This window comes from Corvus cornix, chromosome 12 (assembly GCF_000738735.6).
Source record: "Corvus cornix cornix isolate S_Up_H32 chromosome 12, ASM73873v5, whole genome shotgun sequence".
Classification (NCBI taxonomy): Eukaryota; Metazoa; Chordata; class Aves; order Passeriformes; family Corvidae; genus Corvus; species Corvus cornix.
The window spans coordinates 10317230-10344886 of record NC_046342.1 but is presented as its reverse complement, the minus strand read 5'-3'; the positions used below and the strand labels follow the sequence as shown (position 1 = coordinate 10344886).

The 27657-nt window shown below is 41.5% G+C and overlaps 1 protein-coding gene across 1 annotated transcript; it reads right to left on the bottom strand.

The window, feature by feature from the left end:
* Positions 1–7984: 7984 nt before the first annotated feature.
* On the bottom strand, positions 7985–25782 carry TXNRD3 (thioredoxin reductase 3). Its single transcript, XM_039559110.1, has 16 exons — positions 25375–25782; positions 19813–19873; positions 18114–18223; positions 17818–17931; positions 15914–15986; positions 14940–15059; positions 14399–14541; positions 12862–12977; positions 12528–12753; positions 12210–12302; positions 11695–11771; positions 10978–11134; positions 10671–10778; positions 9686–9781; positions 9340–9474; positions 7985–9212 (listed from the first exon to the last, which is right to left on the bottom strand). Exons 1-16 carry the CDS (start codon positions 25498–25500, stop codon positions 9150–9152), a joined length of 1818 nt encoding a protein of 605 aa, XP_039415044.1. The 5' UTR covers positions 25501–25782; the 3' UTR covers positions 7985–9149.
* Positions 25783–27657: the final 1875 nt, after the last annotated feature.

Here is a 27657-nt window from a genome sequence, read left to right as displayed (position 1 = left end):
GGAATGCTTCTAACACAGTGATGTATTGCAAAGCTGGATGAGCTAATTTTAGACCATTTAAACTCAGAAACTGGCAGCAGTTTTTGAGAGCTCAGTTAGGGCTAATTTACCTCGAATCATCCACTGAACTCATCCTGCAGATCACAAAAATGTAAAACTATCATGCACTTAGAGGATAAAGAAAATACTGTGCTGGTTCCTGCAGGTTACATAAAAATGCTTTTAGAAGCAGTAATGCCAAGAGGACATGACTTGCATTTTTATACTTATGATTGCTCTTCCACAGTAATTAAAAATGACATACCCTATTAAATCACTTAGTACATACCTTAAAGCATACGATGCAGAGATTTCTTGAAAAAACCAATTACACAGTCTAGCTCTGTACAAGGCCAATGCTTCAAAGCAATTTTCAGATTTTATGAGTTACATATGCTTCAGAAAAGGAGGTTTTTTTTTTTACTGGCAGGAAGATGCACTGCAAATAAGATACAAGCCTCTACTTCATTTTTTTGTTGCTGCTGTGAATTAAAAGTCCATTGCATATCTGAGCTTCAGCACAAACAGTAACACATCACTGGAGAGGTTCTTTTAATGGAAGAGGATCTTTTCCATGCTGAACCTTCGTGTAAATAAAGCAGTAGTAATAATTAAATGATGGAGAGGAGTTTTGGCATTGTTGCCTACTCCCACCAAAGAACACTTCTGCCAGAATCCATGGGTGGGAGAAGCCTTGAGTCTTTGCCATGTAGCAGGATACTGCATGAATCATTCAAGACTGCATAGTCTGACTGTGCATGTCATAGGAAACATTCAGATTTCTTTCCATCATCTCTGTTTACCCAACACTGTTTTGCTCTGATGACACTTGAAGAAAATGAGCCCTATTTGTCTACATAAAGATAATTTTCTTTCACAGATTTGAAACAGGAGCAGTTTTACTGAAAACTTCAGTTTTATCTGGTCAAGGTAGAGTTCTTCCCATTTCAGAAATGACAGAGGCTCCCAGACCAGAGCACACCGACAGCACAAGCCCCAGAATTTCAAAAGCACAGAGCTGGGAGAAATGACCAAGCTCAGTAAGATCCTTCCTGAAGGGCAGCAGACCCTGATGGCAGCACAACACCCAGCACTGAGGGGGTCAGAGTCTAACAAAAACCCACCTGCAAATTAAAAGCAGGAAAAAAGTCAGGATGATCTTTGCCTTGTGAGCTGAGGACACAGGAGAGGTCTGTCCCAACTTCAGCACCAAGCCTGACTGTAGGAGTTCAACAGGGAATCTTATGTTGGCATTTTTAACCTGTAGTGAGCAGGGAGTAAATGGTACCTCAAAAATCCTCCTTCAATGCTGGAATTGAAGTTTTTATATAAATATTTCTCCTTAAGGGATCACCTCCTGCCACTAGAAATTCAACCAAATGTCCCATTATTCACCAGTACCTGTAAAACCTCTGCTTCGTGTCCACTGCAATAATCTCATTGCTCCATCCAAGAATTCAAAGACAAAAAAAAATGAAATATTTGAGTGAACAAGGAGATTTGTGACAGCCTAGGTATGTCTGTGACATGTGCAAACAGCCCTTTTTACTCCAGCATTCTGCTGCTTTTAATGAAAAACTATCAGATCACACAAGATCAATTCCCAGGAAGATAACAAATAATTCCATTCAATTGTTTTCCTGAGAACACTACAGATAGGATAAAGGAAAAATTAATTTTTGTAATAATAAAAAAAAGAAAATAGAAGCTGAAGTTGGCTCTTAGCCAGAGGGCTTTTTAAACCTCTAAAGAAGCTTTAAAAGTGCCCAAGACCCCTTTTTCCTGATAAAGTTCATTATAAAATTATATAGTCTTGACATTTTTCCAGTGTTTAGCATTGGCTTTGACAGCAACAACCAGATGTTCCTGCTTATTAGCAAATGCAGACTCTGGGCCAGCCTAAGAACAAGTTTATCGTGAGCACTTCCCTCACAAGTTTAAGGGCAGAAGTTTAAGGGAGAGATTCCTGGGGGATGACAGGCAATTAAAAACACTGACACCTCTTTTATGAGCAGTTGAGAAGATAATTGAAAAATACAAACAGATTTGAGTTCGAGTTCAGTTTGGTGAGCAGGCGCTGCCTGAGTTTTGTGACTCGCTGCTGTCCCAGGAAATGAACCCTGGCTGTCCTTTTGAAACAGCACTTTTGCAAGCTGGCTACTTGAGCTCACCGAGGGAAACAACAGAAGCAAAGCAGCAACTGAGGCTGGAAAAGGGTCCATACAATATTTCATCTTTGCTCCAGCTACTGGCATCCTAATTTTAATGCAACACAAATCAATGATAAAGAGTATTAGACAATCACTTAGTTTCCTTCACAGTAGGTAAGGACTCCTCAAACCAAAGGTTACAATCTTTCACGGCGTCATAATTAATTAATACATTTAAAGTAACATCATTCTGGTAAAGGATGACTTAGGAAACCACAAGAATAAAAAGACTCCAATAGTTTAGTGTAAGAATTACCTTGACATTTTTATATTTCACTTTGAAAATCATTAAGTTTTTAAATGAATACTACTACTTTTAAGACTAGCTGGAAAAATTATTTTAATCTTCCAGGTATTAATCATCTGCTTACAGCACAGAAGCAATGAAAAAACAGCAAGGTGAGCTCTCCTCAGTGTAGCCACCAAGTCACCTATGTCAGAGGAAGCAGTGATGTCTCCAGTAAGACATGGAAAAAAAGCCATAGACCTGGCCAAAGTCAGAGATGAATATATCCCATCTCTACTGCAAACTGTATTCCCCCTTCCTGACAGAAATCAAAAGATTTTGGGTGACAGCTATATTTAGATCCATTCTTTTGCTTTCCCCTCCTTGTTTCCATTTCCTTGAGCTATTAAAACTAAAACAAACAAAACCAAAAAAACCCCAAAAACCAAACACCCCCACCAAGCCCCCAAGTGAAAAAGTGTAGCAGATATTTATAAAGGGATCCACAAGTGGGAGTAGCTTATGTTAGTTTATGTTATGTTGTTTATGTTAGGTTTAGAGATGATAGTGGTTTTTTTAATCTTGTATTTTGTTATACATAAAAAGCACTAAAAAATAAAATATTAGTGATGATGTGTGCTGAAACCAATCTTTTTTTTTTCCTTTAGAAAGAAGAAAACAACCATGTAGGGAAAAGTGTGCCCAAACTCTACTCATGAACTCATCTTATCTTTAGAACTTTCTGAATTTTGAAACGTATTACTTGCTCAATGTCTGACAAATACATCTGGCTTTCCTACCATGCTGGAAGAAAGTAACTCAAGGCTCAACAATCTTCTGCAATATTTAGGAGCAATCTATGCTTGCTATCAGATGCCACTAGGATGGATTGCAAAGATAGTTTAATCCTTGATTACAAGTACAGACTCTTGGAATACTGGAGCAATGCACAGATGGTGTGATACTAAACACGACAGCTCTGCCCTATTCATGGTATTTCGTGAGCAGCAGAAGGACCTCAGGAAAAGTGCCAAGCCATAAAATCCCATCCCAAAAGCATTAACTACTTATTTGTGCTTGATATTATAAAAGGGATTGAAGGCAGCAATGTAAACCTGTGTCTGTGGGAAAGACACAAGGGGAAGTTTGTGGGCTGTTTTTCCTGGGAAGGACCCCAAACTGGAGCAGGGGCACGGTGTGGGGAAGAGCACTGGAGATGAAGTGTTACAGGCTGACCACGACCCTCCATTCCCCATCTCCCTGTTCCCCTGGGGAGGAGGTGGAAGAGTTGGGAGTGAAGCTGAGCCAGGGAAGAAGGTTGGTCCAGTTTTTATTCCTCACTGTTTTACTCCAGTATTGATTTGCAATAAGCTAAATTATTGAATCTGTTTTTCCCATGACAGTAACTGGTGAGTGGTGTCTCTGTCCTCATCTCCACCCAAAAGCTTTGGCTTTGTGTTCTCTTTCCCTGTCCGGAGGAGGTAGAATGAGAGAGCAGCTTGGTGGGCAGCTGATGCCATCCAAGGTTAACCCACCTCACCTTGCTTAAAGAATTTGCATAGGGAAGTCCAGGAATTCAGCTTCTCACAGGCCGCCAACAAGATGTGACACAAGTGCAGGCCCTCAGCCAGAAACAGCTCCGTGTCAAACAGATCCTCTTGGTGACATTGCCCTTAACACATCTCACTTCAGAACTCTCAAATGCTGTGCAAACACCAGCTCATCCTCTCACTCACGCAATATAAGCTTCTCCTCAGAGATGTTAAGTAACCAACTCGGTCACACCACAGATGCAAAACAAAGCAAAGCTTTAACCTCTGCTGTCACAGCCCACATTAGCAAACCCGAGTACAAGGCACAAACACATTTACAGAGTCTGCATTTCCTGCTGATTGAGGTCAGGATCAGCAAGATGAACTTCAGCCCCTGTAGACTGCAAGATAAATTAAATGTGAACATCTCAACAGCAGAATCTCAGGCTTCCTAATTTAGAAACTCAGCTCCTTTAATAAGAGGGAGAGACAAACCAGAGCCTGAAGGGAAGGGGCTGTTTAATGATGCTTCATCCAACGTGGGAGGCAGCTGGACTGGTTCCCAAGCTTTTTTTCCTCCACCTCCCTGGCCCAGCAGAGACCTTGAATGTTATGGAGATGCCAAGCTGGCAATCAAGGAGCACTTTTCATCACCTTCGAGAGGAATAATCCTTTTCAAGTTTGTCCCTCAGCTGGGAGGAGGAAGGGATTGGCAAAGGTCAATAAAATTAACATTCAAGAGCAATAGAAATGCAATTGGGCTGTAATTGAAAGCCTGGAACGTGCCAGAGGAAAGGGAAGAGAATTAAGGCAGTTTTGTAAGGGGGTGTTTGCTCCAGGGAAAGTGTGGGGCCTCTTATTTTGGGGAAAGAGAGTAGGCAGATCTCATATCCCACAAGGGAGGCAATAATCTTGTCAAGGGGGACAGATGAGAAGAGAAACAGAATGAATCAAGCTGAGGGAAGTTCTTCCTGCAAAGGGATGGAACTGTGCATAGTAAAGTCCACTTCCCAGTCTGCTCACTGGACTCACTACCTACACCCAGAAAAGATGGCACGGAAGATGCAGACACGCGCCTGGCAACAAACCTGCCTGATACAGCCCCAGCAAAGCACTTTTACCACAGGCTGGCACAGGCTCTACCACAATTTTTCATGCTGCTTGAGGCAAGAGAAGAAAAGGTGAGTGAAAAATCCCAAATGAAACCAATCCTTCCCCTTCCACCAGTTTTTTCCTCTTGTGCCCAACCCGTGCCAGTGTGGGCCCCCTGCCCCCCCAATACACATTTCCAGCCCCTTCACTTCCACTCCATCACAGCTGCCACAGCCCAGACCCCATCCCTGCTCCAAATTGCCTTCGCCCACACACCATGCAAGCCCCAAGTCAGAGCACGTCCAAGGGAAGGTTACATAAAGAAGTCAGTGCCAGGTTTCCAAGAGTCACATTTTTACAAGGCAAAGTGGTGGTGAGCCCTGCCAGCATCTACCCACAAGCATCAGCCTCTGGGAAAAGCAAACAGTAACAGCGGAGCAAGTGCTACTTCAAGGGAGTTTCTGGTCCAGGCTCCCGGGTTCACTGGGGTCTCAGTCCACTCCTTACAGCTTAGGTGCACCGGCAGCTGGCAGACACCACCAGGGCAAATCCATCCCAGCAGGAAACTGGGCAGGGTGTAGTGGGAAAGGGAGACAAACCAAATTCCTCACAGGAGTGCAGTAGTAATTTTTAACCAAGTTAACTAAAGAAATAACACTTCTGCTCTCTCAGTGGTCAAAACCACAAAGCTGCTAAATGGTGGCAAATCTTACAAATTAAATCTTCCAGAAAGTCTTTTTTTAAAGACAACTTTTACCATGTAGAAACTAGAAGTTTTTAGATTTTCACCACTATAACGTTTGGATTACACATTGCAATTAACGTACACATTGCAAGAGCAGAAAATTATTTCAAGAAAAGCTAGTAAAAAATACTATAGGTCAAAAAACCTTCAAACTTGGCTATCTCTACCTGAACCTCTAGGTAAGAGTCACTTTTTTCTTCCCGATCCAGATCCATCTGCTGCAGATGATTTTACAGCTTCCCCTTGCAGAGCAAGCACCACAAAGCACATGACATTCAGATCCATTACTATTTTTAGTTAAAATGCTTGATCCTTCCTTCCTCTGTTGTTCCCAACTCTTCTAAGGCACATCCAGGAATTTTTCCCTTGCCAATTTTCAGGGAAGGCTTGACAAGCACAGGATTTAAACATGTACTTTTAACTCCTGTTTAGAGCTAAGGAGAAAAACCAACCCTATTTTTTCAATTTTCTTCCAGTATGAGATGTGCTGAGAAAAGGTAAACACTTTGAGTCTTTGTCAAAAGCAGCTCCAAGGGGAATTGTGAGAATCAGCTTTAAACAGTTCAGTTACCCAGGAAAAATCGTTTGTGTGTTATTCTCGCATTTCAAGGCTTATTACAGATTATTCAGATCCCCTTTTGTTTCTGACTTGCCCCCACAGCTCTTGCACAGGCCAACTTCAGCTGCTTGCATTACTCAAGACAAATTACAGTGCACAAGATATAATTAAAACTTATGCTATGTGGAAAGCCATCTACTAATTTGATGATTAAGTGTCTTCCATGTTTACAATAACTATAATCATAACCACTTCTGGACCTGAAATGGATACATTTCACCAATAAGTTAAAAAAACTACACAGCTTTGCTGTTCATTCAGTGTTTCAAGAGCTCCAGTCCAGATACAGAGTGCCATAATTATCAGTGATCTAGACAAGTAGCTAAGCACAGATTCAGTCACATTTGAGCATTTTCAACTACAGCTTATAAAAGGTTCCTGGTATTAGAGCATGAATAAAATATCAGAGTGTTTTAAGAACACAGAACAGCTCTTCAGAATTTATTGAACATTTATGACAACAGAAATGTAAACACCAATTTGCCTTTAATGCCACTGCTGGAGTGTCCTTACTACCCAAACTCAGGGTATTTATCTGGTTGTTACAGGTTCCACTTCTCAGGTTTTACCACCTTCTCTAACACCTACTGTCCAGCTCAAAATTTTGGCTTTGATCTATGTCTTGCAGTCACAGCACATTTTATTTTACATGTGAGCCTACTAAAACACAAGTGACATGTTCACTTCCTCCAGCTATTAGCTACCTACTGTGTATTTTAACTGGAGACTTTTAACTGTGTAAAAGTTCTTGGTGCCACCAGCTCTATGTATCACCTAGAGCTGACAGCTGGGGCAAGCTTGACTTAAGGAACATCTGCAATTAGGACACTGTTACAGATATGCAAGTGGTAATTATTGATCAATTAACATGAACCTGCACATCAAATCTCAACTTGAAATAAAACTCAATTAGTGCTTACTAATAGCAAATTCAGGAATTAGCACTCATTGACTCAGCTTCCTCCTTCACTTCCTCTCCAACCAGGTTAACTTTGCTGTTCCCAGTGAGTTTGTTGTTATTTCTATGGGACCAGAATTAGTAACTCCTCAGAGCTCTGCAGCAAAGCAGCACCTGCAGCTCAGGAAGCATCTCCACTGCCAAGTGAAAGTATTTTGCAGTGCTACTGGCCACCGAACAAAACCCCAAAGTCGCCAAGTTATCAAACTTGAACACCAGCAAGATTTGCTGCTAACACTAACTAGAGTCTACTGAGCATCTTTGCACAGTGTTGCAGTTAAACAATGCAACTTTAAGGTATTCCAGATCTTCTGGAATATACAGAAACGGTGTAAAACTGTTCTTTCAGTTTGAACTCACCTAAGTTCAATTCTGCATACCCAAACAGAAGCATGTTTAACTTCTTGAGCAAGCCCCCAGGCATGACAAGACAACTTGTTTCTCCATTTAAAAGATTACAACATGCACAAGTCAATAGAGGTTTTAGTACTGCATGGGATAAACAACGAAATTGAAGCCCAATAAAATCTCAGGCAACATAAACCACGAGGTCAGACACCAGAGAGTGTTGTATGCATTGTTTATTGAACTTCAAATTGCATGGTACGTCACAGATTAAATAGTTAAAAACTGGTTACTATCGTACAATGTTCAGAACAGTCTTTCAAAACAGCTCTTTGGACAAAACTAAGAGCCAGATTCAAGCACAATTCCCCCAGGACAGAATGCTAGGGGTGGAGGAGAGCTTCAAACTACTGACAGTACACAACACTACACAAAGCACAGCAGGTCATTGCTCTGGGCTGCCACATGATTCAGAGCAGCTCTGTATAACACCTTCCACCTCCATGGGCAGGCACCTACTGTGTTAGTGGGACAGAGTCTGCTTCTCCAAGACTTCAGCATTCCACATAACAGCACAGACATAATTCTGGGTTCTGTGAGGTTTTAAACTACAGAGCTGAAACCAGATTTAAGCAAACTGACATGGTCTTGCACTTACGCTCTTCAGCCTTGACACACAAGACACCTACAACTCAAATTTTTATTTTAAAGATATGATGTCACCTGAGGTCAAACAACTGTGAATGTGAACAACAGTGGTGTCTTAGGCTACGCTGAAGTTTTAGACTGCTTGGGATGGGAGACTAGTGCTTGAACTGCACCGCTCAACACTGCATCCTATTTATGCCATCTTGCCTCAATTGAGCATACAATTAAGTATAACAAAATGCATCAAAAAGATAAATCAGTCAAATGTAAACTGTTGGCAAGAATCACTCAATTATAATATTTGTCTTCTATTTCACGCATTTGTACAAGACACTGGAACTAGAAGCATTAGCTTTAATTTGTGCAATTTAAGAATTTCCTTCAGGAGGAGTTCAGTCATCTGACTAGACAAGAAGCTCCCAGCCTTGCCTGGCAGCCATCAGTCGTAGCTCACCTCACGAGAAGGTTCCGAGCTGCAACGTCAAAAAAGCACCGCAGTGCTGATTCCAAGCAAAGTCAGGATTTACAGTCCGAGATTTCCCTGCTGCATTACTGTTCCCATGTGCAACACAACTCACACTGAGGAAGCCTCTTGAAGGCACCACTCCCAGCTGCAGCACATACAGTGGTACTGATGCAAACGTTTTACTTTGCTGCAAAGCAGTTGGATGGATTAGAGCTTCCACAGGACCAAGAGTGCGCAACATGGAAACATGTAAAACAGCAGGTTTAACCTCAGCAGCCCTTCTGAGTGATGTCCTGTCCAGAAGATTTGGTAATATCCATTGTAGTGAACACCTGTAAGAGACCAAAAGAAGAGCTTATTTACCATTGCCTGCATCATCATCTGGCTGCTGATCTCCTCTTGGTAAAACCACCTTCAAGAGCAGGTTTTCAATCAGGCTGTGCCTTCCCCACTTCTTACCTCTGCACAAGTAGGATGGATACCAATTGTTTCATCAAGTAATTCTTTGGTGAGACCACATTTGATTGCAGCAGCAAAACCCTGGGTAACTTCACCAGCATTAGGCCCAAGAATATGCAGTCCTATCACACGATTCTGCAGAACAGATGAGAGAAAAACACAAGTCAGTACCAGGAAAGGTTTGACAAAAGCTCTAGTGTGTAACTCCCACTACACTAAAAATGTTATGCAAGCAGGTCAACAGCAGAGTCTTTAAGAAAAAATTAACTACTCCAAATAAAGTAGGTCTACAGTTCTTTCCATTTCAAGAATACCCTCAGCATATCCATTCCAGCTTGCTACTTACATTGTCCTGTTTATTGCAGATAATCTTTGCATAACAGGTATTGTTATCTCTGCCTGGCACTGTCCATTCAAGTGGCCAAAACAAACTGTGATAAACCTGTGAGAAAACAAGAAAAAGAGCATTAGAGTTTCATTAATTAATTCAGCCAGGCATAATTCTACTTTTTAATATCTTTACAAATAGGTGGTTCAACATTTAACCCACTATATTCTTGTCTATAAGAAACTAGACAAGAGTAATTTTTGTTCCACTTAGCCCAGAGAGTCCATCCTCCAAAAGTCAGCAGAGGAAGACTTGACTCAAACCATGTAGCTCTGATTTAAATACTTGACAAAAACAGCAACAGCTACAATATACAGTGGTTGCAAATCGAACTTTGAGAAAGTGCAAAATTAATATCCAGTTACTGTAAGTTTAAACCTATTATGCAAAACAGTTAACAGCAGATGCTCAATAATGTCAAGTGATTTTAAAAGATGTAAGGAATTAAGCACAAGGCATGCAAACAGCTTTAATGTAACTCCTCAGAGATGTGCAGGAGCCAGAAACTACCATAAAATGGGCAAGTTATGCCCAATATTCCTATAGACATATGGTAAGATCAGCAAAAAATCAATTCACTATTCAAGTACAGTGAACCAGCAGGAAACAGTTCATCCCAGGAGTTTGGTACACTTCAGCAAGAAGCCTTTAAATCATCACAACAAAAACCACCCCTACAGTTCTGCAACCCAAGTCTGGCCTCCTGAAGTCAAATGCTTCCTTCTCAGCCACCTGCAAATAGTTATGCATAATTGTAATGGCATTAAGTCCAGTCCTGGGTTTCTGTGAGTGCAGTACCTTGCTGGCCAGATGAAAACACAGCCACAACAGCTCTACCCATCTAAATTCTAATCTTGTTAACACTATGCCTTGAATATAAAGCAGCAAGGCCCAAGAAAAACACCCTCAAGCTACAAATTAATTGACTCTCAGGTGTTCTTACCTCCAAGTTTTGCTTTCCATATTCATCTATGGCTCTTTCTTCAGGAAACCCACAGCTGCCATACTCTAAAGGGGTAAACACTGTTGTTGGTACATTGATATAGTCACACTAAAAATAACAAAAAAAAAATATTTAGACTATGCAAGTTCTATATAGTACATAACAGAAAAAGTTATATTAGCACTTTTTTTCTTTTTTACTAAACACTTGCAGAGCCCACAGACAAGTGGATAAATTAATTCATGTTACTGCAATTTTGAGGCAAAAAGCTTAGAAATAAGTTGAAGTTGCATGCTTATAGCTTTACCTTTCTGGAACTACCCCCATAGAGCCTTTGGGCCAGCAGTCTCCCTGCCTGAATGGCAACTGGAGTAAGTTCAAGCTTTCCATCCAAGATATCCCCAATAGCATAAACGTAAGGCACATTGGTTTGTTCTTCATCATTTACAGGGACTTTCCCATTCCTTTAAAACAAACAGAAGACCACAGAATTCAGCATCACAACTTTCCTCAGATCTCTGCAAAAAGCAGAGGGGAGAAGCTCTATTCTAACTACTGAGCTCATTTCATTAAATATACTTATGACTTTTTTACTTTAACTGCAAACTCTTCAGAGCATCAATCAGCTCCAACTCTGACAAAGGGCTGAAGTCTGTACTCAGTGGGCCAGTTCTGACATGAACAACAGTGCCTGGCTGATGACAGTCAAGCTATCCAACATCTTTGGACTCACAACCTTTCACCTGATCATTATACAGCTCTGTGCTTTAAGCACAATGACCAACTAGTAGGTATTAACTCAGAATAGTTATTTTACAAAGTACATACTAAAGAAATTAAGTTAATGGACAACTGCACTCAAATCCAGGACAAAAAAAAGGTTTCAAAGGTTCACATAATTGCCATATACAAGAATGAGAATTAAAAAAAAAATTAGAAAAACATCAGTATCATGAGGTATTTTTAAAGAGGTTAAAAAAAAATCCTTGCATTCAGTGGTTTAAGGGAGTTCAGCAATACTCACTTCTCATTGATTTTGACACCGATTGTCTGTAAACCAATATTCCTGGTACATGCATCACGACCAATGGCTAACAATACCTAAAAAACACCAAAAATTAAATGCAGTAACTTTATGCAAGAGAAGTATATCACAAGATTTCCCCTGGTCTTTCAGTGAAAACACTAAAGCACATGAATAAAATGACTTCCAAATTTTTTTCCAAAAATTTGAAAGAGCCACCAACAGCTCAGTCTCCGCCACGTGCAATTTGTTTTAGAGATGCAACAAACAGAAAAACAAAGCAAAAATAGAAGCAACAACACTGTTTATATAAACTAAATTCCAGGCACATAAAGTTTCACCCATATTGCTGACAGGGTTCAACTAAAGACAAATATTGAATTTTCACTTTTTTTTTTCTGCCAGTAGTTTGCGTGAACAACTTTTTAAGCAGGATTTCCCTTCAAGTTGTTCAAGTATTTTAATACTTTTCATGTGCACCTATAGTCAGTTATTTCAAATCCAGAAATGCTTACAGTGTTATATTCTTCTTCAAGGATCTCTGGTCCCTCAGTAGACTTTGCTGTCACTTTCAGTCTTCCTGGCATTCCTTGCTCCAGCTGCTCAACCTGTGCAAATTTTTGTGAGCTTAGAATGACCTGAAGCAGCAGAGCTCACTTCCATTGTCATTCAAGCCTTGACCTGCTAATCTATCATTCAACAGTAAAAAAAAGCTCAGTCTCATAAAACATTTATTTCTGCACAGAGCCAAAGCCTTCCCAGACAACAGCTGCATTTTCCAAGTGCTGTTTAAAGTAACGTGTTAAGAGAAGAAAGCTGAAGGAAGCACTTGCCTGAACAGGTACAAACTTCCTGATGAACTTCACGCCGTGTGTTTCCATGTGGGCACCGACTTTTTCTGCCATTTCTTGGTCAAAGCCCCGCAGAAGAATGGAACGCACCATCACTGTGACATCCAGACCCAGGCCAGCCAGGAACCCTGCACACTCCAGAGCCACGTAGGAAGCACCCACAACCAGAGTCTTGCCAGGGCAGTAAGGCAGGGAGAAGAGGTCATCACTGAAAAGAGAAGAAGTGTTAAGTTACAAGGTTCTTCCAACACAAGCTTGTTTGTCTTGGCAAACACTAGAGCAGACAAGCTCAGTCTATTGCACCTTTTCATCTCACCTTGTAATGCAGAATTCTTTATCTCCAGGGATACCCAGATATCTTGGCCTTTCTCCTGTTGCCAGGACAAAAGTCTCTGCTGTGTGATAGGTTACTTGTCCTTTTCTGTTAGTTGCCTGTTGATGAAGACACAGTTAAGAGAGACATTTTCATATGCTGTAAGAAAAATTATGTAATTCTCCTTAATTATTGTAGAGACGCTTAAAAATCAAGAATATGCATTTTTAAACAAGAATTAATGCATTCAGAGATGCCACACAGGTCACTGAAGAACAACAGGTTTAAACAACAGACTATCAGGCTTTTCTCACGTTAGAGCATTTAAAATCACTTACTCTTTGGATCCTGCCCATTTTAACTACTAATTTGGATCGGATTATTTTTAACAACTTGACTTCCAAGTTCTAAAAAGCCACAACAAATTAAGACAACCCCCTTATTCCCCCAATAAAAGGCCAACACAATGCTAGGGACAGAATAACATCAATTACTCCTCAGGCTAATGTAAAAATTAAAAAAAAAAAAAAAAAAAAGGTAACAAGTTACATAATTTCAGAGACATGACATGGTCTAAGACCCAACCTTAAGTGAATTCTAACTAATTTGACCTCTAGAGACCCTTCGTCTTTGGAAATTTCATCTTGCCAATGGATCTCTCCCAAAATCTGACCTTTGTTCTTGCTTTTTATTAATTTTTCAACAAAAATGAAGGGAAACTTTCTCCCAATCAAGTCAACAGGTAATTCAGGTTGGAAGGGACCTCAGGAGGTCATCTAGTCCAGCCTCCTGCTGTAAGTCCCTCTGTTCTACTTCATTTATTGACTAAGGACACTTAAGTGGATGCCCTGCATGCCTGAACACTTGAACAGGTGTGTACCACCTGAGGTAAATTGAATTTACTACTATCTTTCAGTGCTGGTCTCTTGGTTTAAAACACAAGTAGTTCAGCCTTGATGTTGAAAACAGACAATTACACTCACTGAATGCAACAGCTGCCTTCAACATGCACTTCTAGGTTAACCTTGCTACAGTATGATCACTTACAGCAAGATTGCCAGAACAAGCTTTGTCTTGCAAAACTGACACTTTAATTTGTATGCTGATACAGCACGAGGTTCTAGCCATGCTCTTATGCAAGTGCTTAGTCTAAATTTAATTTCAATAGTTTTTATGCTTCAGTATGAAGATTTTCCAAGTTGCAAAATCATACAGCTAGAGTTTCCTTTCTTTGCCCCCTCCTCACTCAGGTTGCTGAAGTCAGTCATGAAGGTAGAAACCGAGACCACCTTCCTCTATTCTTGCAAGACACAGGTTTACACATATCCACATCACTCTTACATAACTAGGTTTGCAAACATCGTGGCAGGTACTAAAGTAAAATAATTCTTTAAATCAATAACTTCACAAATGAGTTTTTAACTTCAGTTGACCTAACTTTGCAATGTTAAGATGAAGCCTTTTTGGTGTTGAATTTTATAAGGCAGTTCTAAAACATGAGTTTTCCCTCCCATCTAAGTATTTTAAATGCAGAGCATACCTTAATTTTGTGTGGTTCCACGAATTCTCCGTAAGAGTTGAGGTATGTCACAGACTTCTCTCTCAAGGACACTCGATAGCCCCAGTTTAATGAACCAATGTAGTTCTGAATTGCTTCTACCATGATCTCCCAGTTGTGTTTAACTGAAACAAGACAATTTCATATTTAAGGAAATAAAAGTGCAATGTACCTCTCAAGAAAAACTTAACTTATTCATTGTACATCACGCTAAGAAAACATTATCAGTAATGAAGATCATATTAAGGTCTTGTTCTACTATGTTAATACTTATGTGACTTGTTGCTATCTGAAATAAGCCCATTCTAGAAGTTCTGTCATTTATTTCATATAATATAGGGAACAAAACACAATTAACTTTCAATCCCAAAGGTGTCTATGACTCAAGAAGGAGGACACCTTCCGATTCATCTATGAAAAGTACTGAACTCTGCATCTAATTTATTAAGTCCAAAGTACAAGAACAGTCTTGAGCTCAGCGTCTCATCTGTACAGTCTTGGTCTGTTCTCTGTTCTCACCGACCTTGTTCTTCATACTGCCACCCATACTTCCTTGAATCTTGGAGTGCCTGACCCAGAAGTGCTGCTTGATGCATCAGCTTCTTAGGGATGCAACCTACATTTACACACGTGCCACCAAGTCCTAAGATGGAAAGAACCACATTACTGCTCCCATGAACAGAATTTATGCTTTTCCTATCATGTACTTTGTATAATCACTCATATCACTCCGTGAGGTTTGCTACAGTCACACAAGTAACATGAAATTTCTGTTGCAAATGACATTTAAAAGTACAATGAACACACTAAGCTTGTATTCGGTCTAAGAGGTTATTAGACTCACTGACCCAAGACAGGTACAGCATGTCAAACATAGACCCAGGTTACTTACTTCACAAGGCTTCAGATTTTAGTCAGGTTGTCAAGTAAGCAAGGCAAAAAGCCCAGAGTTCCTACAATTTAGTACCACCTATTATGTGGAATTTGAAATATGCCTGTTTTTGAAAGACTATCTAAAAGAGCACATTCATTCCTCGACTCAATAGAAATTTCACTCAAGTTCCTTACTCATTCTCAGCTGCCAACATCACTAATGAGGTCAGCCAGCAGCTGTCCCTAATTAGGGAAAGGTGAGACATACACAGCCATGTGGTCACTGTTCTAACAGGAGCCTACCAGTTGTCTACAAAATAGAACTAAAAGGCAAAATAACCCCACAAACATAAAAATGTGAACATGCACACACACACACTACCCAGACATGATTTGAAAGTGATCAAAGCTAGAAAAACATTTGACAAAGAACAATGCCCCAAACAGAAATAACCATCTAGAAAAACAGCAGGCAAGCCAGGAACACAACTTTGCTGTTATCTGTGTACCAGAATTAAAGGAATTTGGCCTCAATTCCTAAGAACACAAATCCATAATATGTAACATCTCAGTATGTATCACTGGTACTCAAACATCATCAAATCCAAGACAACAAAAGCTTACCCCATGAGGTTCCAAGAGGCGTTGGAACAACATAATCTAATACCATTACTTTCTTTCCCAAGGCAGCAGCTTCCTATAAAAGATGGAGAAGACCAGTCAGCATTACTGAACCAAGCAAGCCTGTCCACTCATTTATGGTCATGATACACTTAGCACTAATAGAAGGCTTCTTTACTACCTTCATTAGTTAGTCATTATCATACACGGCTCTTCTATCTCCTTCACTAGACAAAAACTGAAATCCCTCAAGAATCCCTGGCTTTCTTTCAAACTTTGAATGGCTGCTTTCATGTTCAATGCTTCATCCAGATCATCCTATGCTGTCAAAAGCCATGATCTGAAAAAGGTATGAGATAGGCTCAGCAGCCTATGATTCTCTTCTACTTCAGCTAAAGAAATACTTATGCTGTTAGCTCTCCTTTTCTTTCAGAAGGACAGAACTGACTTGGCATGTTCATGGATGGAAAGAAAGGTGACAAACTGGAGACAGTTCAATGGGGCACCACCATGATGTTCAGGGGGCTGGAGCACACACCCTATGACAAGGCCAAGGGAATTTGACATGTTCAGCCTGGAGAAAAACTGAATTTGGAGGGGTCCCAAGAGCAACTTTCCAATACCTATGAGAAGTACATTAAGATGACTGTGCCAGGCTCTTCGCACTGGCCAAGTAGCAAAGGGACAAAAGACAGTGGCTGTAGGTTGAAACAACAGACTCAGTCTGCATATAAAGAACTTTCACACCATGAGGACAATCCAACAGGTTTCCCAGAAAGGCTGTGGCATCTCCAGCCCCGGCTCATTTCAAGAGCCAAATGAATGAGTTCCTGCATAATCCTGTGTGACCTCACAGCTGACCTTGCTTGGAGCAGGAGCTTACATTAGATATTCTTCTAATGTCCATTCCAACCCAAATAAGCCTATTCCTATATCCAAGGAATTACCAGCTACACATTGTTTGAACTTTCGAGCACCTCAATTAAATCTCTTTAAGAACTCCTGCACAACAACTGGCTCAAACAAGGTTTAGCTGGTTGTCTTGTGTTTTGCAAATATCACTGAACAATTTGGCAATTAGCACCAAGTTTACAACTGATGTCCCAGAAGGTACTGTGAGGAAAGATCTGAACATGCTGAAAATACACAATTGGTCAACTGAAGAATTCCACTGTCAGCTTCTCCTGCCTGCTTTATACTTTCTAATGAAGGTTGCATGCTTGGCTGTATCGTTCAGCAATTGTCAAGGCTGTCAAGAACAACTTCACCCTGCCCAAAATATAAACTGACAGTTTAGGATATCTGTCTGGTATCCTGACATCCCATCTGAGAGAGGGGAAACATGTGTCCAAATCCCTTGGATAGCAGAGAAAACTGAATTCAGACCTTAGGTCCTGAGGCACTCTGAACAACAGCTAATTGTGTAAGGGCTACACAACTTCAGTTTCCCTTTCTGAGAAAGCAGCTAAAAAGGGAACTAAAGAGTGAACCAGCTCCTTGAAGGGAGCTGCTGCAAGCACTTAATTTTAGATGACTGGTGATCCTGAATCCTCAACTGTCAAAAGGCTTCAAGAGTAGCCCTTTTCTAGATTACTGTTTGGAAGTGCCTGTGTATTACACATGCAGAAGAGATAGTTAAAAAACATTTGGTTCCACCTTCAGCAAGAAAACTAAAACCTATTATTAGGATCAAGATCTGAATAGACATTGTCTTGAAACTGGTCCTTTAAACCATTATCTCCTGAGTGAGAACATTACTAGACCACTACTGGTTCATTAACTAACAAGTTGAACAGTAATACTCATCAAAATATAGACTGTTTTATACCAACATAATTAACAGACAGATTAAGTTTTGAAGAACTTTTACGTACAACTTGTCCTTTAATGCCATTTTCACATCATACCTTAGAACAGGCAAGTCCACCTGAGCCACCACCAATAATAATGAGATCATATTCATAGGGTTCTGTAATTTGGTTGTCCCCAAGGAGTTTCTGCAGTGATCCATCCTGATAAGCCTGGGAGAGAAAAAGAAAAAAATAATCAAATCAGCACACATGTTTCTGAGCAAACAACTGATAACACTGCCTCCTCTGACCTACATCACCCAGTCTACTGTGTTACACAAAATTTAACTATGATCAAACAGCAAATTCACTCAGTCTTGTCTACTTCCAGCTGATTTTAAAAGCCAAGTTACCTGATATGTTGCATCACAGCCCCCAACGTGAGTTCCATTCACAAATACATTAGGTACTGTCCTCTGATTAGTCAGCTCTGCCAACACTTGCTGAATACTGGCTCCGTCATCTAAGAATAAAAGAAATGTGTACGTTATAAACAGATTTCAGGAAGAGAGCTTTTAGAACAACCTGAAGTATTAAAGGTTTGCACTGTGATACACTGCAGACCTGCCAAGACAACAATTCTATTATAAACATTCCATTTGCAGTTTCCTGGACATAAGCAAGTCTTCAGAAACTACTTCTCAAAGGAGCAGGCTGAAACACAGGACTTAAATTGGTGTTTCAAGCCACAATTCTACAGAATGGAATAAAACTGAAGTAGTAAGAGTTTAGTTCTTGTATTTCATGGATTTTTATCTGTCTCTGACAGTGTCACACTTGGTACTAAACAAAAATTCTTTTCCAACTATCACAGAAGATCATACAGACACCTTTTCTTTCATAAGAACTATCTTATTTTGGAGTATGTTCTGTGCACAGGCACATAATTTTGTCCAGCAGCTTTGTATTATGAGACTATGGGTAAGGGAAGTATGAACATGCTTTTCTACTTACCCTAAAGCTACCTTCCTACTTTTTCTACCTACCACACTGTCAGAAACTTCCTAGTTTTAAAATTATCATTGCTTGACCTGACCTGTAATCTGAATGATCAGCACCTACACACAAGCTCAGTTTGGATCTCTCAGCAGTAAATGTGGGAATGGGATTCTACAATAATCACTTTGATTAAGATCTTTTTATTCCAAGATTGTATCTATTTAGCATCAGTAATCGGAGCAACTGCAAGGGAAATACATTATTAATTAGAAGTAACTCCAGAAAAAATAAGGCTATGTGTTGTACTTTACATATCTTGGGCTATAATTAATTCACAGTATGACAACTGGAATAAAAAGTAAAAATAACTAAGAAGAGACAAATAAATATCTGTATTTCTCCCAAACATTGCTTAGGCAAAAAAAAAAAAACTTCAAAAAGGCATTAGACCTTTAAAAAAAGCATTGGAAACTTATGTTTTATACAGAAAAAAAATTAATAACAGACACTCAACAGCTTAACAAAAGTGCATTTAACAGTTTACTAAGAACCATGTAAGAAACTATTTGTTCCTAAAACTACATTAAAAGCAACATGCATTACATCCATAGACAGATAAGGCACTGCACATGTCCTAAAACTAAGGCAGCTTGAACTTTAAGAAAAAAAACAACTTGAAACTAGCAGCAGCCAAGTTACTGGAATTTACCCTTCCTTCCAGTGACTCAGCACCTTTCCCAAAGAAGGTCACCCATATACCAAGTCAAACATTAACAATTCATCTGAAGCCACAAGAGAACCAGGAGTAGGAAAAAATATCACAGGCTTTTCCCCCAGAAGTCATAGCTCCTCGGAGAGAAATCAGGTCTCACATTCTCTATCAGCTGATGATGTTTACAGAGAGTCAAAGACTTCAGTTACACTAAAAACACATCCTGTATTAAATCCACATTGAAGCCTAATTGTTTTTATCTCTGCATATATAAAAATGTATTTTACTTCTTTCACATATCCCCCCAATTAGCTTAAGACAGCTTAAGGAATCATGCAGAGTCACTAATTTTTAGTTACATGAAGCAGCAGCACGTGACACATTTTTTTTCTCCTACTCACCAGTTACATCCAGTTCCAGAGCATAGTACTCCACACGCATGGAGTGGAAGAGTTCCTTCACCTGCAAAGGAACAGACACCATGGCAGTGCAAAAGTTTCTCAGCTCAGGGTAAAACTTCACTGATGGACACACACAGGTAACCTCTAGGCTCAGCTACTGTGCTCTGAGGCACAGGCTCTACATATTTAGTAGTTTGGCACTTTTATGTTTTGCATGTTCCTCACTTAAACCAGGGCATTTAACTTTCCAATACAACTTCCACCACCTTAAGAGAAAGTTTCTAGATACAATTTGCTTAGCTGCTGACTTCTCCACGCCTGACATACCAAAAGCCATGGAAGTGACTGCCGTATAAAAAAGCGAAGAGATATAAAGCAGCAGCAAGACTCTTTGGTGATATAAAAAAAAAAACAACAAACTAAAAGAAAAAGGGAGTAGAGGATAACATGCAAACCAAAACACTGTCAAGGAAATGAAAAAAAAGGAGACTGTAAAAAGCTGCAGAAGGAAGTAACACTTTCCAAATGTATTCAGCACTCAGCTGGGTGTTTTCCTAACCTCAGTTCTAGATGGACAGAGTGTACCATTACCTGATTCAAATCAGGCAGCCTTTTAGAAACAAAATTTTTACAGTAACATTTTTTGTTAAACTGGCATGTGAAAACAGCTCTAGCAATAACCACTGAATGCCTGTGGAATGGACCCACTTGCCACCATGGAGTCTGAACATTTTTCAACCAGCTTTCTGATGAACGTCAAGTTTATTGCCAGAGCTTCACTAAGAGTATGTTGAGTCACATCTAGTAAGTCTTAAGATGTCTAACACACAAGGAATAAAATGTTTTTAATATTGCTGTGATTCACACTGTTACTATGCTGAAGACTGAGTATTCCAGTGTTTTCTGATAAAGTTTCAGCTTCATGCAGATAAACAGGAAGATTTTGTATTCTGTACCAACTACAAATTAAGTTTCTTACCACATCATATATCAACCGCAATGCACAAAAAAAGCTCTGCTTCTGTAACTGATTATATTGGTTCTATAGTTATAGGATAATGGAAGTTCTAAGGGACCTTTTCAGGCCATCTGCATGAACCTCCTGCTCAAAGCAGAGCCAAATGTGAAGGCTGACCACATTGCTCAAGCACTGTCCTCTCATTCTGAACACAAGGACAGAGATGCCTCCCTGGGCTGGCTCAACATTTGACCACCCTCACAGTAAAGAACTTCCATTTTATCCCACTGCAGTGCCTGTCATTGCACCTTATGTTTGTTGATACTTGTCCTTTCACTCTGCAACTCAAAGAACAGTCTGGTTGTCTTCCCGCTTGTCAGCTGAAGGTAGCAACTAAAACCCCTGCTTAGCCTTATCAAGGCTCAACAAACAGAGCTCCTCCTTCAAACATCCAGTGTGTGTGACACTCCAGTCCTTTAACCATCTAGATGACCCTTGAAAATTTTTGTCCTAAGCTCACCACTACCTTCAGGCTTGCTTCCTGGAATGATTATGGCTACAGGCAGAATGAAAGGGAAACAGCAGTGGAACCCCTCCAGACCTCCTGCTCTGCATCTGCATCCCAAGCTAAATGCCATGCAAGATCTAAAAAGCAAAGCTGAAAGTGATTGCTGCCAGTAAGTGTTAAGAATGCGGAGGCAAGTCACAAAATTAGCTGCTTGGCTGCTGGTTTAGTTTGCAGCAAAGCAGCAGAGTAACAGGCAAGTGTTCATTAGTTTGTTTTCTTTTTTAAAAAACTCTGCCAGACCATTGCAACAGCAGCTGGCAGGAGGGAGAACAGGACAGAACATTACTAAATCAAGAAAGATTACACTCAAGAAAGGACAAATTTAAGGCATTTAGGCCACCTTTATTCTCTACTGAAGATACTGAGTAGAGAGAAAATATATCAGACAAATGTCAGCATCGTAATTAGAACTAACTATTGCAGTTTATACTTATGAACAAATCAGACTTGTGTTGTGCTAATGAAACTGAAAAAAGGAACATAGCAAGCACATGAGCAGTTACAAAATCTCCAATACAGGCATGAGATAACAGATTACTTCGGTTTGGAAAAGGAAATGATTAGGAGGAGTAGAAAGATAATACACTAATCATGAGTAACATCTAGATAAGGTGAACAGGAAATGATTTCTCAGAAATACTCACTGGAGCACTCAGCAATAACTGCACTTACCAGAAAACAATTTTGAAATGAAAAGGAAGTAGACCTCCCTAGGGAACACAACCAGAGAACTTACTGCTACTTGGCATCGTAAAAGCCAAAATTAAAATGAGACCAAAGGAGTTATTAGAGCAACTAACGAAAAAGAAGATCCACTGAAAACTTTTCACTCAATATAGCTAATACAAACTCAGGTAAAGGAATTCCTGTGTCACACACACAGCACTGGAAACTTCAGCAGCCCACCGGGAAATTTTCTTCCCTGTAAGAAGTTTTGGCCCAAAGCCAAAACTGTTATTTCTCCGAATGTCTGGGATGGGATACAAGGTCGCAGGGTCACTGATATAACCATTTACTTCCCTTCTCACCAATGCAATGGCCTCAGTTACCTACTAGACTCTTTCAGTTTTAACAAAAAGTGATAGACTAGAAACACTTCCAAATATTATTAAACAACAGATAATTCCTCTGAAACCAAGAAATTGGTCTAACTTTAGAAAACTCTTCCCAGAGATGCTGTCTGTTACTAGGGTAGCTAAGCAGGTTTGAAATAAGCTTCATACCATAAAATTATAATGGTACCTCCTAGGTCTGCTTTTCCAAGTATCAGCTAACATTCTATAACAACTACAGCTGAATTGGCCAGAATCCCCTGAGGACAGAGAATGTAATCTGTAATAGCATAAAATATAACCAAAGTAACCAGTAAATTCTATGCAATCACAGCTGTTATTCTTGAAATTTCAACACATCACAGTCTTCAGCCTTGCCATTTTTTCATGCTAAAAAATCTATGTTTTCTTTAAGCATTTCTATCTTACTTATTATCTTTTCTGGGTGCTAAGAAATTGAAGGAACAGCCAAGTTAAGTTATGACACGGAAGTAATTCTACCACCACCCCCTCTCCACCACTGCCCTGTTAAAGCAGTTGAACAACAAATTGCATTTGCAGAAGAACAACAGCACAATTGCCAAGTCATGCTATTAGCTAACCTGAATACAATCACCTACTCAATTCACTTAGGGAATTTATTTGCAGTTCTGTTTCTGAAGAAAAGTGCAATTTTAATTTTCTTCTAGCATGGCTACCTCCACTTGAAATAGAGAATTCTTTCCACCCCCAAATTAGGTCCTTTCAGAGCACGAGCACTAAACATCTTTAGTTTTTCAATTAATCCTACCAAAAGCACATTGCTAACAACCATCCACAGTAAAAGACAACACAATGCACACTATTCATATCTGTCTGAGAGCTCAGAACTATGTGATTACAGGCTAAGCACCCAAGCTGTAACTACACTTTCAAATTATATGCACTTCATTAATTCTATAGACTAGATCAGCTAGCAAGAATACTGCATTACTCATTGTTTTCCCAGTCCTTTCACTAATTTCTAAGTCTTTGGTAGGAGGGGTTGTTAATACCCTTAGTGTTATAGATATTTCTCTGTTTTATCACTTGATGTCTCATGTGATGCTTCCTTCTTCCATAAACTTTCTTCTTCTAATTCTCTGTCTGCAATCTATACCCTTTTCTTCACATTTACTTTGTTATATTATCTTTCTGTTCTGTTCCAAGAGGGAAAATAAGCCAAGGAAACCTGCCTACCAGGGCAGTCAGCTCTTCTTCCCCCAGCCCTGTTTATCACCTGTTCCTTCATAAAAATTCATGCAGGGTTTTTCAACTCCCCCTCCTAGAAGGGGCCATGAGAGAGGGCACTCCTACTCCCTGTATTCATTCTTCCCCTTTGCAGGACAATAAAGATAATATTTCTCATATCTGATTGCTTCCCTGAAGCAAGCAATACTGCCTAATGGAGAAGCTATGAACAAATGCAGGAAAGAACAATCTGGAATTTAATTACTGGACTACAACCAAGTCTTTTTCCCCCCCTCAAGCTTCTTGTCTTAGTCTAGAGCCTCTGCAACACCACAAACAGATGAAGGAAAAAGGCACAAGGTTTAAAAAGTTACCGTGCCATTGGGTGATCCCAAACCCACTGAACTGAGTGCCATGAGCATCAACATTTGCAATCACGATCACTAAAAGCACACAGGGCAATACTGACAGGCACAACTAAGTATTTCTCAGTGGGCAACACTGAAGTCCTCAAGAAATGATTTCTCCTCAGCACACTGATAATACTTTTGTCAACTAGACTAGACTGGAGCAAGACTCCAACTCTTCATTTACTGAAACTTCCAGTAAGTTGTTAAGCAAGTTTTAGAAGGATTTGAGCTACCTACTATGCTCTACTGTCTGCCAAAAGCTTCTTAGACATAAGGCACTGGTTTGGTCTATCCCCCCCAATCACAGAAGCTTCCTTTCTCAAAACCTCAGTTAAGCTGCAAGTGAGATAGGATATACTAAGTTTTCTACAAGGGAGTCATAACATCTCTTCCCTCCACAGAGTTCCCAGAACTAAACCTAACGTAGAAGTGGGAGTGAGGCTTCTGAGTATTTTCCTGGTTATCAGTTCTAGTGAGGAACACCAGGACTTGATCCAGCAGTTCCAATTACGTTCTTCCACCACGGCCATATCAAATATGGTAGTGTGAGATTTAAATAAAATGTCATAACATAATTTTTGTAAACATCGAAGAAACCCAAGGCCTACAAAGCCCCAGATCCTGTGTGGACTATGACCAGTGTGTTGGTATCATAAAACTCTAATGAAGGTCCTAAGTTTTTTTAATGACTTTGGCTAACTAGTTATAGCCACCCTATGACCCTGATGCACAATCAAGGCTAAAGGATATTTTTCTCTAAACATCACAATTAACCAAAAGTGCTTTCCTCTTCTTTTAAACACACACTGCAACCAGGATTTAGAACTTACGCAGCTGCTATAGAGTCAACCTTCCTCAAACTTATGAAGAGCAGAAAACTTAACCTATCCCCCCCCCCGGAGATCAGCTTTGTCCAAGCTGAACACCAGTGTGGTACCCAGCTTTCCAGGGAGAAAGGAACACAGCCAGCACCCTGAGCTCCGAGCAGTTGTAGAGCTGAGGAACAAGCACACTGCGCAGAACTCTCCACACATCCATCTCCCAGCGTGGTCAAAGGTAAAGAACTACCACGAACACCACGGATATTCGTCTACTTTCAAGCCTGGTAAGTGGTTTTCCAGGGCTGGCACGTGGTGCTGGAGCGGGATGGATACAGCGCCGCTTCTGCACGCTCCAAACCCCATAGGTGCCGCCGCCGGCAGCAGCCACCGCATCCCCACACCCGCCTGCCCTCAGCCCCGCTTCCCTGCGCCCTGCCCGGGCCGAGCGGGCGCCCTCGGGGCACAGGTCCCGTATATCCCTCGGGGGGAGGGCCCGCGGGGGACCGCGCCGAGCGGGCTCCCACCGCCACCGCCGCTGCCTCACCTTGTTGCAGTAGGGGCAGTAGCTCTTGCTGAAGATCATGACGCGGTGGGAGGCGATGAGGGTCCGCACGCGGAGCTTCAGCCCGTCCCAGTCCGGGAGCCGGGTCTGTCCCGGCGGCGGCGCCATGGCTGGACCAGCACCTTCCCCGCGGCGGCCGCGCTGACCCTCAGCCGCGCCCGCCCCTTCCGCAGCCGGCAGCGTGACGGCCCGGGCCGACCTATTCGTAGGGAGCGGAGGGGGGACAACATGCCAAGAAGCGCTCTCTGCCCTGCATTTCAGCCACAAGCACTACGAATCGCTGCAAAATAACAAAAACTCTTTTATTCCATATGAGAAAGTGTTACTATTCGCCTAAAGGCTACGTAGAGAAGGATAAAATGGCGTTGTTTAAGCCTCTATCCCCTCTGCGAGGGGGCGTGCAGTGAGCCAACAGGAGGGCGGCGAGAGCGCGCATGAGCTGCGAGAGGGCGGTGCCGGGCGGGGCGCGGGGCCGTGCCGGGCGGGGCCGCCTCAGCGCCCGCTCGGCCGGGGTTGGAGGGGGCGGTCAGTGCTGGCAGGGCAGCCGGGGCTGGGGGTGGCGTGGGGGTCGTTCTTTGCCCCCCTCACGGACCGCCCAGCCCACGAGCCGGCGGCGATTGCCCCATGCCGCGGCCTGGAACAATCGGCGTGTCCCGCGGCGACCGGGTTTGACCTGCCTGGCTGCCCTCTTAAGTTAAGGCGAACTATGGGGGGAAAGCTGCTTCCTCCACCTGCCTTCCCCTGCCCCTTGGGTCTCCTGCACAGGGAGGAGAACGGGCACAGGTGGAGCGTCTCTTATAATAAAACGGATTATTAGCCAAGAGAGCAGAAAAAGTTTCATTTTCTTACACGTTGCGAGGTTACAGGAAGGGCATGGTGGAGCATCTGATACTGCTTGTTACATACATCTCTGATGAGATGGACTAGTCTCTCCCCAAGAACCGCAGTAATTGCCAGGGCTGAAGGGTGGAAGGGGCCGCTGTCCTGGGCAGAGCTGTGGGCAGAGCCCGAGTGAGGGCACGGGGCAGGAGCAGCCCCGCCTGGTCACTGCCCTGTGTCCGAGGGCTTTGGCTGGGCACTGGAGGTGGCGAGCCGAGGCCCTGAGAGCTCGGTCACAGGGCTTTGGCTGGGCACTGGAGGTGGCGTGCCAAGGCCCCGAGAGCTCGGTCACAGGGCTTTGGCTGGGCACTGGAGGTGGCGTGCCAAGGCCCCGAGAGCTCGGTCATCTCCCCGCAGAGCAACCCGGTGTGTGCCGATTGCAGCAATAGCTTTCTGTGAGCAATCATAAGGGGTTGTCCTGGTTTAAGAACTTCACTAAATCAAACCCTGCCAGCTTCTGAATGACAGGAGTTATTTTCTGTAGGTGAGGAAGGCACAGAGTGATTTCATGAGATTCAATAAGAAGTTTCTAACAACGCAGGTAATGAAGTCCATTGCTGCCTCCCACACCTGCCACAGACCAGTCCTACTGCTATTTACTAATGCTAAAAATAACCACATGTACTAGCTGTAATGCCACCAGTGGTGGCCTGGTGGGAGACAACTGAATTAACTTGCTTAATTCCTTTTTGGATCACGTGAATCTATGGTGTTCACTGCCCAGTGAGCTTAAAAAAATGTGTATTGCATTTATTTAAATGTTGGCAAAGAAGGAGTCTAGACTAAGACTTTCTATGCTCCCCACAGAGAAAAACAAATTTAAGTTTTGCAGCCTTTTATATCGGTATCAGTGTGGAGGAAAATGGATACATATGTGCAGCTACTGAGCTTTGACATAACATGCATGGGTCAGAACTACCCACTGTACTTTTTTTCATAGTCCAGCCAAAACTGCTTGTTTGGTTCCTAGCTTTGGCTAATTGTTCTCTCTCCTTCTCAGACTCCTTTCACCTTGTGAGAAACAGTGCTGCCTTTAGTATTGTTACAGGAATTAATATCACAGGCTCAAAGGTTTGTGCCACTGTCAGAAGGTTGGTAGGTTTTCATATTAAACTTGATCTGTTTTCTCCAATATAAACATCCATCAGCTCCAGAAAGGTCAGAGAAAGGAATAAATATTCAAAAGATCTTTTTTCTGTTGGCATGCACAGCTCTGATGGCAATGTGCCATCAGATTCTTGTAGGAATAAATGTCCAAGGCAAATTAAGTCAGTCGAGGGTTTATTTTCCCGTCTGCACGCTCTGCTGTTGGTTGTTATTACCACTGTTGCCTTAGAGCAAGAATGGGGTAATGGTTTTAAACTAAAGGAGGGTAGTCTCAAATTA

Bases quoted from the DNA above. Each gene is read 5' to 3' on its own strand.
- TXNRD3 (XM_039559110.1), bottom strand. From the start codon at position 25,500: ATGGCGCCGCCGCCGGGACAGACCCGGCTCCCGGACTGGGACGGGCTG. The intron at 15,987-17,817 runs GTATGATGTGAA...CATCTTTTATAG, and splicing joins GTGGACTTGCCTGTTCTAAG to GAAGCTGCTGCCTTGGGAAA. The intron at 12,978-14,398 runs GTATGCTCTGCA...CTTCATCAACAG, and splicing joins TGGAACCACACAAAATTAAG to GCAACTAACAGAAAAGGACA.